Source organism: Diabrotica undecimpunctata, unplaced genomic scaffold (genome assembly GCF_040954645.1).
Source record: "Diabrotica undecimpunctata isolate CICGRU unplaced genomic scaffold, icDiaUnde3 ctg00000631.1, whole genome shotgun sequence".
Classification (NCBI taxonomy): Eukaryota; Metazoa; Arthropoda; class Insecta; order Coleoptera; family Chrysomelidae; genus Diabrotica; species Diabrotica undecimpunctata.
The window spans coordinates 264,540-278,495 of NW_027311928.1; the positions used below are offsets into that span (position 1 = coordinate 264,540).

Here is a 13,956-nt window from a genome sequence, read left to right on the forward strand (position 1 = left end):
TTGGCTTGTTTTTAAGTTTTCGCCGCTGTTCCAATAAATCTAATATTTCTTGAGTCATTCATGATTTATCTTATTTTTTATTGCACTTTTAAGCAGACTCCGAGTGTGTTTGTTATTCTCCTCAGTTATTGTAGGTTTGGTCTCTGATTCATCACCTGTTGGACATTATATACTTAACTGATATTTAAAGTCTTCGGTGCTACCTTGATTTGCATCATCATTGCCTTGTAAAAAAGTGGCTCGAAGTTGATGACCGAGCGATCTGTTCTAGGATCCAGCATAATACCAATACCATAATGGCTCGACGTCAGTATCCAGAATGATAAAAAGTATAAGTATATACTTGGGATTTTCCGCTCTTTGTTAATCTGTCATAGTTGGTTTTTGTTACTTTTGCTTTTGACCCTGTGGTTATTCGTAGCGCTGCCCCCCTATTTATTAAGTTCTGCTACGGACTATGGATTTTTCCTTTTATTGCTTTTGCCATAATTTTTTGTTTTTGGGAACTAGTAGTTGTTTCTTGCTTTCCATACCGCAATCCAAACTACTTTCTGTGGATTCCATTCTGCCGTTTCATCAATTTTCTCACCATATCTGGCTACCCTCAGTTAGTTTGGCCTACAGGCTGATGCAGTTATTAGAGTGGGACACGTGGAATCATAAGTGAGGGTTGACTCCTTGTGAGGACCAGTTAGTTGAAAAAATCTCCAGTTTATTACTGGTGCTCAAAAGGAAGGTACGTACATATTATCTCTACCCCGCGGCCCAAACACTTTAGCTATTTATAATTTACAGCAGTTCCTTATTTTTCTGCGGTTATCGGCGTCAAGCAATGCTTCCAAGTTCACAAACATCTTTTAAATGTTGTGTAGCCTTTCATTTCTGCCCGTACCAACTCCGACATTATTTGCCACAGTAACATGGTAACAAACTAAATAAATACTTTAATAATCCTCTGCTATTTCATTAGTACTTTTTTAAATTGCAACTTGTGATCTGAAGCTATTTTTAAAAGTTCCTTTTTCAGCATTATTTCATCTCTATCTTAAATTTGTATTGTATTAATAATTTAGATTGAGTAGGTACTTTTATAGTAAATAAATTCTTTACATGAACTTTACGTTGTGTGCATATTTATGATTCACTATCTAATTAGCATTTTTGATCATTCAGCGTATATAATACATTATAATTCTGTACAATTATAATTTTTTTCTATTGATTAATAGAACGGCGCTTTTATTGAGTCATTCAACATGGCTTTTGTACTTGATCGTACTGTATAGTAACATGTCACATGTTTACAATATTGTGTTGAGTTTTATTGTAGATTAGTTGGAAATCTTAATATTGTACAAACTTTCATTAATTTAAAATATAATTATTAATACAACCTCAATTTATAATTCTGTACGCATATTTTAATTTAGTTTTTTTTTGTTTTAGAGATTTACTCAGTACCTAGCATCCAGTAACAGTACATTTCAACTTAGCAACTTCTTAGATAAAGGGGGACTTCAAGGTAAATACACTAGTAGGTTATTGCTATTACTTAATAAACCAATCGACGGCTGATAGACCAATAAAAAGTAATAAGCTGCTCGTCAAAAGTTAGGCATGTTGAAAGTGTATACACAAAATAAATTTTCAAATATCAATGGGAAATAATTCATTATTTTGAAATAAATAACATAGCATTCATATATTGAGCCGCAAATATATAAATTCAAAAATTTTCGTAAAAAATGGAGGAATCATTCATGTTCAAAATCAAATAATATATTTTTTAATTGGTCATGTGTCATCCAGGTGTTTTCATAATTCCTTGGCGATGTCTGCAGACTTTCCACTAAATTATAAGTACTTGTTGGCTGATTTGCACTTAAAGTTGAGGCAGCATGTATCTTGAGTTAGGAGTTTCAGAGTGTGGTTCATCTACATCTTTTTTATTTTACAAATATCAACCTTAGAGTTACTATAGACATATGAACGTATTTAAAATATTTTATTAATTGTTCTATTTTACAATGTTCGGTAAGATTTTACTTACAGATTTACTTATTTGATTGATTTGTCTTTCTAATTGATAAGTTGAACAGTCTTACAAGTACAGTATTCGCCAAAATAAAGGGTACCGAAAGGACACGGAGAGGTTACGTCTCACATCAACACTCCTAAGACCGGTTCGGAGTTCCCATCTGATCGGCACTCTGGCGAACTCACGAACTCTATTCTATCTTGCGGCGTACGTTGTTTTATGCCGTTGCCGGTATAAAGCGCTCATCGATTTACGTGCAATTTAGCGGTGTGAGTGCGGCGGCGGCGATAGCTGGCGATGTACGTACACTATTATAAGACAACGTTTCACCTGGTTTCACTGATATTCAGTTTATACGCAGTATGTCGAAGATTTCGTTGCGGAGATTGTAAGATCTGCTCGAGAACGCGTCCTTAACTATTGTTGCTAAGAACTGTTTTTAGACGACCGGAAGAGCCCTTCCGCTGACACAACACACGAAATTTCTTAACGATTGCTGTCATTACACTTTTACTGTATGTATGTCGAAGATTTCGTTGCGGAGATTGTAAGATCTGCTCGAGAACGCGTCCTTACCTATTGTTGCTAAGAACTATTTTTAGACGACCGAAAGAGCCCTTCCGCTGACACAACACACGAAATTTCTTAACGATTGCTGTCATTACACTTTTACTGGAGGGCCACCTTGGTAAAAACGGTTAACCCCCTCCCCGCCCGGAATTTTTCGGACACTTGTTTTGCACTGGAGCATTTTTCCTTATGAACCGAAATAATAAATAATGCTTTACTATAAACTTTCTTCTCAGTTTTGAGAACCATTTTCACGACGATTTTAATATAACAAATAATCTCAATCAAATAAATACGTATTGCGTGCGTAATTTGTTATCTAAATTCCCTTACTGTTTATTTTGGCGAATACCGTATAGCTAACACTGATTGGAATATTGCAAATCGTTACATGAATATAGGTTAGTGCGATCAATTATGTTGGTACATCCACGCCAACGCCGTGATTAGCCCTGTTGGATATTTTGAATTTCCACGATTTAACTGATCTTTTTATTTCGCGAAGTTGGGATGTTAAAAAGATCCACTGGAATTGCCATAAGTTTTCGAGCATTCCCTTGAAAAAATTTTTATTTTGAATCATTCATCATCATATTTGGCTCGACAATCCTATGTGGATCCTGGCCTGCTTTAAGATTAGTCGCCATTCTGTTCGGTTTCTGATCTCTAGTATCCCTAAGTCAATCTCAACTCTCTTGGCACTCCTCGTCAAACCATTCGTTGTGTCTAACTGGTTTGGTTTTCCCAATATTTCCGATGCCTTCTCAGTTACTATATTTCTACATTTTGTCCACAATGCCTACACATTTTCCCTCCTCCAGGCTCTCTATTTCCTCATCCATTTGTTTCCGATACACTCTCTCAACGGTTACAATGCGCAGATTATTAACATTAATTCTGTCTTGTTTCACATGTTTATCCTTCTTAGGTTTGAAATTCTTCCTCTGATTTTTGGTAGCTCGGTAGCTTCTGACATCCATGAGGTCGGAAGAATGCCTTGCATCTATTAGGATGTGATCTATCTGGTTAACGGTTTCATTGTCAGGTGATTTCCATGTTCCTTTGTGTATTATTGTATGGGGAAATATTGTTCCTCCTACTATCATGTTTGTGGTGCTTGCAAAGTTTATTAGTTTCAACCCATTATCATTTGACTCTTCATGCAAGATCTCACCCTATAGTTGGCTGGAAAAATTGCTCTTTGCCAATTTTTGCATTAAGGTCCCCAGCAATTATTTTCACGTCATGATGTGGACATCAGTCATATTCTTTGTCTAAGGTGTCGTAGAATTCATCTTTTTCATCGTCTTCCTTTTCTTCCGTGGGTGCGTGTACACTAAGTAAGCTATAGTTAAACAATTTTGCTTTAAGATGTAGATAACATATTCTGTTGTTTATGGGTTTAAAGTTAACGACTAATTGCTTTGCTTTTTTACTGACTAGAAAACCACTGCCAAACTCGTGTCGGGTGATATGTCCGCTATACTATTATATTGTAGTCTTTTTTCTCGATAATTTCTGAAATAGTCCATCTCATCTCTGGAATCGCTATTACGTCGACTTTCATTTTATCCAGTTCTTGTGTTAGCAATTTAAGAGCGCCTGGGGCATAAAAAGTTCGTACGTTCCATCTGCAGATGGAACGTACATGGATTTGTCGTCTGCTAGATCGTCGTGAATTAAACAGTCCGGCTTTTCTTCTTTGTGCTTTCATAACAATAAGTTTTTTTAAGGGAAGAAGTCGTTAACCTTTTGCCCAACTCCCTAATCTTTAAAGGACCATTTCTCCCACTCTCGTTTGCCCTGACTCTGCTTCCCATTGGGGTTGGTTGCCACAATCTTCCACAGAGTTGCTCAGGGTTATCGGGGTTTACCGCGTGGAGGTGAGAGTCGGAATTGAGTAGAAGAGTCTAGTGACGCTAACAGAATACAGCGTCATATTTTGCGCATCACTATCCCATTTAAACCCATTTTAAATCATTCAGCACTATATTTTTTCTCACTTCATTTGCGGTTTCACTAGTTTTAGAATGTTGCGCATATATAGTAACTAGTTTTTTTAATTAAGAGAGCAACAAGAAGAATATACCAAGGCTGGCCTAGATATTAACCTCGCGAAAACAGAGTACCTATCTACAAGTGAAGAAGACATAGAAGATCTACAGATTGATGACAACGTAACAATCAAAGGAAAGGATAAATTCAAATACCTGGGGTTTATAATCACGAAAAAGGCAACAATAGAGGAAGAAATTACACAAAGATTAGGACAAACAAGAACAGCAATCCGACAACTTAACTCAGTATGGTGGGATAGACACCTAAATATGAAGACAAAAACGCAGATTTATAAAACATTAGTGCGAAGTATTATGACATATGGGGCTGAAAATTGGATCATAAACAAGAAAAACAGCAGTAAGATAGTAGCAACAGAGATAGAATGCCTGCGAAGATGCTGCAGAGTAACAAGAATGGATAGGAGAAGTAATGACGAAATAAAGCAAAGAACATCAATAGAAACAGACATACTAACATATATAGAACAAAAAAGACTAAAGTGGTATGGACATGTAAGAAGAACTAGCGACAGCAGATGGATTAAGAGAATAACCGAATGGAGCCCCATAGGAAGGAGGAAAAGAGGACGACCCCGAAAATCCTGGAGGAACGAAGTAGACGACGCCATGAGTAAGAGAGGACTAAACGATGGAGAATGGAACAACAGAGAGAGATGGAAACGGTTGAGCGAGGGAAGGCAGTGAATACTGTAGAATCCCTAAATATATATATATATATATATATATATATATATATATATATATATATATATATATATATATATAGAGCAACTGGGTATGTGGTGTAAAGTTGGTCAATGGTTTTGATGTAACTCAGTGTCCAGAATTATAAGATTTTTGGATATGTACTTGCTAAAATATATAAAACTGATAATTATTACCTGAGATATCGTAGGTATCAAGTTCGATAGTTTCAAGTTCTTTCGATTTCAAGTCTTCATTTTCACCTTTTTAACGTTACTAGCTGATTACCCCACCACTTTCCATATTGGAGATTCCTTTTAGAAAAGCCTTCGAAATCGGTATTTAACGTAAAAAAATTAACTTGTCTGCAATGGTGATTGGTACGTTAAAGTGCTAACTGATTTATTATCGGAGTTTAAAGTCTTAATGTTAATAAGTAAACAAATAATGAATTAAAAAATAAATGGCTGTCTCGATTAAAAATGATCCTGTAACAATTTTTTTTTAATTCGTGAAAAATTACCAACAAAATGAATTTCAAAACAGAATTATTACACATCCTGGAAATATAAGTCTAAACGAAAAAAAAAAATAGAGTCCTAAATATAACGATAACAACCGCATTTATAACTCGCACACTAATTAAAAATTTTTCACCAAATTTTGTGGAATATTTATATAGTTTTTGTTTATTCTAATGGCAATCTTAAATTTCAATGGTTTTTTCAATTATTTAAACAAATTTGTTTACTTCTAAACGTGTATTTAGAAAGTCTAAAAAGCTTTTTTAAACTTTCAAGAAAAAAAAGTAAAAACTTCTACTCAATGTTTAAATAATTGTTCCGTAAAATTTACTCAATCCTTTCCAAATCCTTTCCAAATTTTGATTTGGAAAAGGTCCGAATTTGATACCTAATACAATACAATTTTTTATTTTGGACTACTAGTGACATTCTTAACTTGCGACGAGCAGTATACTTTATTAACTAAATTTAAGATTGCTATCTCTACTATTAGATCTAATATCTCTTTGCAATAAATATTCCAAACAACACAATAAACAAAATGGGAATTTACATAAAGCGTTAAAAATTATACACATGTGAAATTTTTTCAAATAATACGTTATTTGATTTCTATATTTGATTTATAAATCATTCCCAAATTTAAAAATTAATTATTTATTTATAGATTTGAATAATTCTAATGATTACTGGATGGTTTTTTTATATCGATGTCATTAATTAAAGTATATGGAATAATTACAATTAAAATGATCTTATTTCGAAATTACAAACTACATCTCTGGATCAACGTTACAATGTTACACTTTAACCGTTGATTGAAACGCTTTAACGCTTTGTCAAATAACAGTTATTGTTTTAATGGTATCTACTTTAATTGTACAGAAGTAAAATTAAAAAGGGAACTGGTTTAATTAAAAACGAAATAACTTTGATCGTAAGAAATATAAATTAACACCACCGCCATTGTATTCTTAAATATAAACATTTCGTAATTAATTCATTAGTTAACACATTCGATGCCGCTCTAATTTAAATACGCTTAGCGTGATACCGTTTAAACTATCAATGTAACTAAAACGGTTATAAGCGACGGCAGCACTTACGCAAGTCATCATCTAATGCTTATAAGCGACAGCGGCACGAAAACTGTTCATTTTTTACAGTATGCCAGCATTACCTTATACACCCTCTGTGAGTTTTGGCCTGTTCAACAATTGGATTCCATTACCTTCTGTCATTGGCAACTCTTCTCCAATTCCAAACTCCCATAATCCTTAGATCATTCTCAACACTCTTTAACAAACGATTTCTAGGGCGGCCTCATGGTCTATTTCAGGTCAGCATCCATTCGATATTTTTTGTAATTCTTCCATTCCGGATTCGAAGTGTCCAAGCTAACGAATTCTATGAGATTTAACAAACTTACAAAAATACAAACAAATTCTATTTAATTGTCTTCGGACATTCGTCGTGAAGTGACGTTGTTATTGATATTGAATATCGACGCGCTTCTTGTCGGTAATCCTGTTTTGAAAAAGGAATCAAGTTTCGTTTGCACTTTTCATATTTGCTGTTTTTTATGATCAACACTCTAAAATTACGAAAATGCGTAGAATACAGTTGAACTTTGTTATCTGATGAATAATCAATAAATGTTATTAGATCATCGAGATGCGATCTTACCTCTGATATCTTCATTTTTGGCAGTGTTGTTTTGTGTCTTCTTCGCTATCTTTACTTTCATCCTCATTTCAAAAATTGTTTATTTTAAATTGTAAGACCTTGTAAGTTTTGCAAGGTACGCGGCCCTCTTATATCTTCTGCATTATCTCCATCGTGCAATACAACCATTACATCGTCTAAAAACTTTCTGCCATATATTTGTTTGGTTGCCAAAATTATTCCCTTATCCATGGGTTGAATAAGTGATGTTGTATTTTTTGGTAAAAACAAACAGCTAAAGTTGCCATCTTCTGAACGTAAAATATTTTCAGAGGGGTGAGCAGGAGCGTTGCCTAAAAGCAATAAAAATTTCACCTCTTCTGGCGGTATTCATAATTTCTTCTCTTGAAATTTTCTCACTGAAAGTACAAATTCTTTGAAAAACCAATTTTTGAGGTGAACTATGCCTTCTTAGAGCTCTGATATGAAACGGGCAGATGATACATTATATCTTTTAAAACTTTAGGTTTACGAGATATGTCAACCATTACAGGAGTCAATCTATGCGATCCATCGGCGTTAGCACAAAGCAGTGCCGAGATCCTGTCCTTGCTGAATTTTTTTCCAGAATTCGATTTTTCACATTTGGAGGCTTATGTGCTTTCAGGCAAAGTACGCCATAACCAACCAGTTTCGTCAGCATTGTAAATCTGAGATTCTAATAGCATTTTGTTACTTATATGGCCTACTAATTTTTGCCTAAAAAGTTTTATTTCTTCTTTTGGTGCACTTAAAGCTTCGTCGTAAATTCTTTTATTTATGATTCCGTGTATGGCTTTTTATGCCATATTGATCACATATATGAGACACAGACGTTCCAGACTCAAACTTTTGTAGAATCTCTTGTTTTTGATTGATCGTTAGATTGATTCTTTTCCGTTTGTCTAAATTTAGACGGTAGCATAGTCAAAATTTTAACTTATCCAGCGTGGTAAACAGCCATATAATTATAGAAACCTACGCGTTATTATATCAGGGAATCCTCTAATAATATGTGATGTTCTCACTTTCTGTGTCCTCTTATGCTAAATTTATTGAAATTATTTGTAAAATACAGTGGTATGGGACGTGTTAAGCATGTATAATACATTTTTATTTTTTTTTACTTTTGACCGGATTTTTTGTCCCTTATATCCGAAGTCCGTTAAATAGAGGTCCGTTATATCGAGGTTTTACTGTATATGGATTCTGCTACCTTTTTAAACATATTTGGAACAAATTTTTATTGTTTCGTCTTGGCCTTAACGTAAACATATATTTGGTTTTATTCTTATTTATTCTCTATCTTACATCTCGTGTCGCTTTCTTAAGATATTCGAAAGTCTCCTTTAATGCTGTCTCATTACGACTAAGTATCATGACATCATCCGCATATGTAGCTATCATATGTAGCTATTTGTTTGCCCTGTTTTATAAGGTTCCTGAGGATGTCAACTTTGGATATTGCTGCATGCAGCAATAGGTTAAACAAGAGTGTTTGTCTCCTTGTCTTACACCATAGGCACTAGGATTTTATATAGTTTTTTCTGTTTGAAGTGTCAAAGGCTTGTTTGAAATCAATCAATGCATCCCCGTTGGAGCAGATCATAGAAAAAAATCTGTAATATCCTCTTCAATTTCTTCAGTGGGTGCATACGCATTTATGATTTTTATGATAGTGAATTTGCCTTTCAAACGTATTCTACATAGTCGTTCGTTCACTGGGTCAAATTTTAACAAGGTTCTTCTTCTCTTTTTATTTAGTATAAATCGGATATCTTACATTCCCTCTCTTGAGCTACCAATGAAATATAAAGAGTATGCGCCTTTTTGTCCTTCGCTGTTTTCCTTTTATCTAATTTCTTGCATCTTTATTGCTCTCAATAATGTTTGGTCATTCCATGTTCCCATCTTTACAATTGTATTCGTATACTTTTTGTTCTGAGTAAGTCGTCTCCGTAAAATCCGTCTTGTATGTTTTTGTTAAACTTTCGTAACAGCTCTCTTTTTACATAAACAGGTTGTTAGGCCTCTGCATAACCTCCGACACACCTCTTCTGTAGTGATTACCATTCCTGAGTCAAGGAGCTCCAGATTGAACGCGCTGGAGAATCGCTTTTAACCATCTCATCGTGGGTAGGATTTATTAGAAACATGAACTTTTTCGCCTCGGGCATTACCTGGCTTTAATCGACAGCACTCACTTGGAATAAGTACTGTTACCAAGACACAATTTTGAATCATTCACCCTCCTCCTTCCTTATCCGGGCTTGAGACTGGCAATGACGGAGTCAGTTATTTCAATATATTTTGCAAATTAACTCGTTATACAACGGAAGAAATCGATAATACAACGGAAAGCACAGAAGAGAAGATAGAATCCCTTAATAAAACGATAGACGACATTAAAGACAATTTTATGAAGAACGAAGAAGGTAAGAATAAGACACGGATGACAACAGAGATTCTGCAGCTGATGGAAGAAAGAAGGAAAAACAAGAACAATAACTATATGTATAAAACATTACAATGAGATATACAGAGAAAGATCAGAGAAGCCAAACAGAATGAACTGGAGAAAAAGTGCCAAGAAATCGAAATTCTACAAAGTAAATACGACGACCTCAACGGGCACAAAAAGGTAAGAAAAATTACAGGCAAATGTTAAAACAGAAGAGTAAGTAAACTTGTTAATGACAACGGAGAGGTAATCGTGGACAAATGTATACCCAATACCTACGGAAACAGGACCACCTATACTAGTGGCAGAAATCAGAGCAGCCATAATGTCACTAAAAGAAGAGAAGTCCAGGACCAGACAGAGTACAGTCTGAATTTCTTAAACTTCTTGATGATGAATCTTTAAGAATAATTAAAATCTTCAATAATATCTATGACACAGGCAATATTCTAAAATATTGACTAGTTTCAGAATTTATTACGTTACCAAAGAAACCAGGAGCGAAAAAGTGCTTAGAATATAGGCTAGTAAGTCTAATGAGCCATACACTAAAACTTTTTCTTAAAATTATACATCGCAGAATATACAAGCTATGCGAAGAGAGAATACAAGACACACAGTTTGGATTCATAAAAGGCGTAAGTACGAGAGATGCACTGTTTAGTCTACAGGTATTATTCCAAAGATGAGATATGACTTACTATATCTACACCTGCTTTGTGGACTGCCAAAAAGCGTTTGACACATTTCAACACCGAAAAATGATGGATGTTCTAACAAAAGCCCAAATAGATGATAAAGACCGGCGTATAATACAAAATTTATACTGGAACCAATCAGCCACAATAAGAACAAATCTTGGAGATGAACCGACGGAAGCGATCCAGATTCTGCGAGGCTTTAGACAAGGATGTATACTTTCATCTATATTATTTAATCTATATTCAGACGAAATATTTAGTGAAGCCTTGGAAAATTGCGAACATGGAATTCTTTTAAATGAAGAACGCCTAAACAACATCCGCGATGCAGATGACACCGTTATTTTTGCAGACAGTTTAAAAAGTTTACAGCAACTAATAAACAAAGTAAATGAAGTAAGTGAAAGATTTGGACTACAACTAAACATATCAAAAACTAAATTTATGGTCATCAGCAAAAATAAAATTAGAGACGTCCAACAGCTTATCAAGAATACACCAGTGGACCGCATGAAACAGTCTACCTCTCTTAGAACAATAGTAAACGAACAATGGGATCAGTCACAAGAAGTAAAATGTAGAATAGAGAAAGGAGTGCATTCAACAACATGGCCAAACTCTTGAAAATCCACAACCTTAAGCTGGAGATAAAAGTAAGGCTCCTACGATGTAATATCTTCTCAATATTATACTACTGAATTCAGGACACTCACTGAAGCGATGAGAAAAAACTTGAAGCCTTTGAGATGTGGCTATTCAGAAGAATCCTAAGGATATCATGGACGGACAAGATAACCAACGAGACTGTACTACGAAGAATGGGGAAAGAAAGAGAAGTATCTCGGACACATAATGAGAAACGGCACTAAATACAGATTACCGCAAATAATCCTTCAAGGCAAAGTATTCGGAAAGCGAGGAATTGGGAGAAGAATATCATGGGTAAAAAACCTGAGAAAATGGTTCTTCACAACAACAAATCTATTTAAAGCATCAGTTAATAAAATAATTATAGCCAGATATTCAAAACGAATAGGCACCAAAAGAAGAAGAAGATGGTAATCTCAGTACTTGTAACAATTTTATTGTATTTTTTCTATTTATTTTAGGACATTGTAGTAATTCCCATATTATTATGAAATGATGAAGTTCTTACAGCATTTTAGGTTAGGTTTAATATGAGTGGGCGCTTAACCACCTTTCCAATCGACCTAAGACGTCTATTGTGGTCTATCCGTGGGTTAAAGTTGTCCTTTCAGCACAGTTTTTTTTTAACAAAGTCCTTATGGTCTCTGCTGACACTTCTACAAAGTCGTAGGACTCGAGTTGATAATTCTCATATGTATTGAACCTTATCCTAAGTGGGCAGTTGCACAGAAAGTGTTCCGCCCACTCGTCTTAAGCCTGACAAAATCTGCTATTCGCACTTTCTGTCAGTCAGATTTTATTCATGTGCCCCCTGAGGTGTCAGTGTCGTGTTAGGAGACCTACGATAATTCGCAGCTCGTCACAGTTCATATCTAGTAAATTTTTGGATCTCTTCTTAAAAGATTCGTGTATAAAAGCCGAATGTTTGAGACCTATTTGTTCGTACCAGTGGTTACGTTTCATCCGTTCCATTCAGTCCAATATCGCTCTTTTGACTGTGCTTCTTGCTATGTCAAAGAACAGTTCTGGGCCTATGATTGTTTCTTGTGCCCCTCCCTTGGCAAGTAGGTCTGCTATTTCGTTCCCTTCAATACCAGTATTACCACGCACCCAGAACCAGAATAAACTTTCTTGTTACTTTTTCCGATCTGAATCAGATTCTGAAGATACTTCTAAACTAACTTGGAGTCAATTCGATTCGATTCAAAGTACCTTTAATGTCAGCTGGCTATTCGATATAATTTCTATATATCTGTTCCTGCAGTTGCGGTATTTTACATGTAATTAAGATATTGTGGAATACAATTGACGTGTCGACATATACCTAGGAAGGTATTAAAAAAATCCAAAAATGTGCCCTTAATATTGCGCACTATCATGAGTTTTGTATCTTAATTCGTTCTTCTTGATTGATTATTTCTGTCATCATTTCAATCAAGGTCGCTGCGTGAGGTCGTAAGTTTTTCTATATCTTCTAGTCTTCTCAGGACTACTTGGCATGACATGTGTCTTAGTTAACAAATTACATGAAATACTAGAACTAGTAGAATAAGCTACAAGTCGAGGGCTTAAAATGAACTATAGTAAAAGGAAGACGATAGTAATACACAAGAAAACATAATTATTAGAATAGAACATTAGATAATACATGAGGTTAAGTATTGCATATATAAATTTTGGGATAACTGAGAAAAATAAAGAAAAGTAGAACGCAAAAATAAAAAAAATCTTTAAAATCAAAATATACTCACAATACTTAAAAACAAAAGTATTTAACCAATATATAGTCTAAAGAACACGAATAAGCTATCGAAAATCAAGTGTAAAACCAAAGGATAAGAAGAATAGGTGGATTAGCGAGAAATACAAAGTACGAGATGCCCGAAGAGAAATAGTAAAACTTTAACGGTAATTTGCAGAAGGTGGAATAATCTAATGATACAGTGGAGACCTTGGAGATGACAAGCAAGACCACAGACGATTTATATAAATATAGATAATTCACAAGGATATTTAGCGTTAGTTTTGTCTTTTGATCCTTTCAACTGAATACTGTTATTACGTTGTCAACTACTTATCTTATAATTGTGTATTTTTTGTAGGATATGATATGTCTCCATTTATTAGAAAATATTCACGATATCTTAATGAGAAGGCCTTATCGTACAGAACTACGGCCTTCGACTTTTGCAAAGTTAAAAGAGGGTGAGTATTTATGGTTAAATATTTTTATACATTCTTACAGGTTTTACATAATGATTTTCTTATCGCTCTGAAGCTATTTTCTTGTGGAATTATATAGTAATTATTATTTTAATGGGAATAGGCCACAATTGAAGGTTAATATAAGTTTATTGACGTTTCAATCTCCATTTATATGTTTATATTTTTATTATTGGTTTAATAAATTAAACAAATTTTGTTTTTAAGAACGATTTCGGAAGTGGAGATTGAAACGTCAATAAATTTATTTTAACCTTCAATTGTGGCTTATTCCTATTAAAAGAGTAATGATTTTCTTATCATTGAATATTTAATTCAAGTA

General features: G+C 34.4%; 1 protein-coding gene across 1 annotated transcript in view; it reads left to right on the forward strand.

The window, feature by feature from the left end:
• The window catches only part of LOC140431322 (phosphatidylinositol-binding clathrin assembly protein LAP-like), a 112,184-nt gene that overhangs the window by 45,985 nt on the left and 52,243 nt on the right, over positions 1–13,956 (forward strand). Inside the window, exons 3-4 of the mRNA XM_072519255.1 lie at positions 1,447–1,522; positions 13,514–13,616. Coding sequence (XP_072375356.1) covers positions 1,447–1,522; positions 13,514–13,616 — 179 coding nt within the window. The remainder of the gene's footprint in view (positions 1–1,446; positions 1,523–13,513; positions 13,617–13,956) is intronic.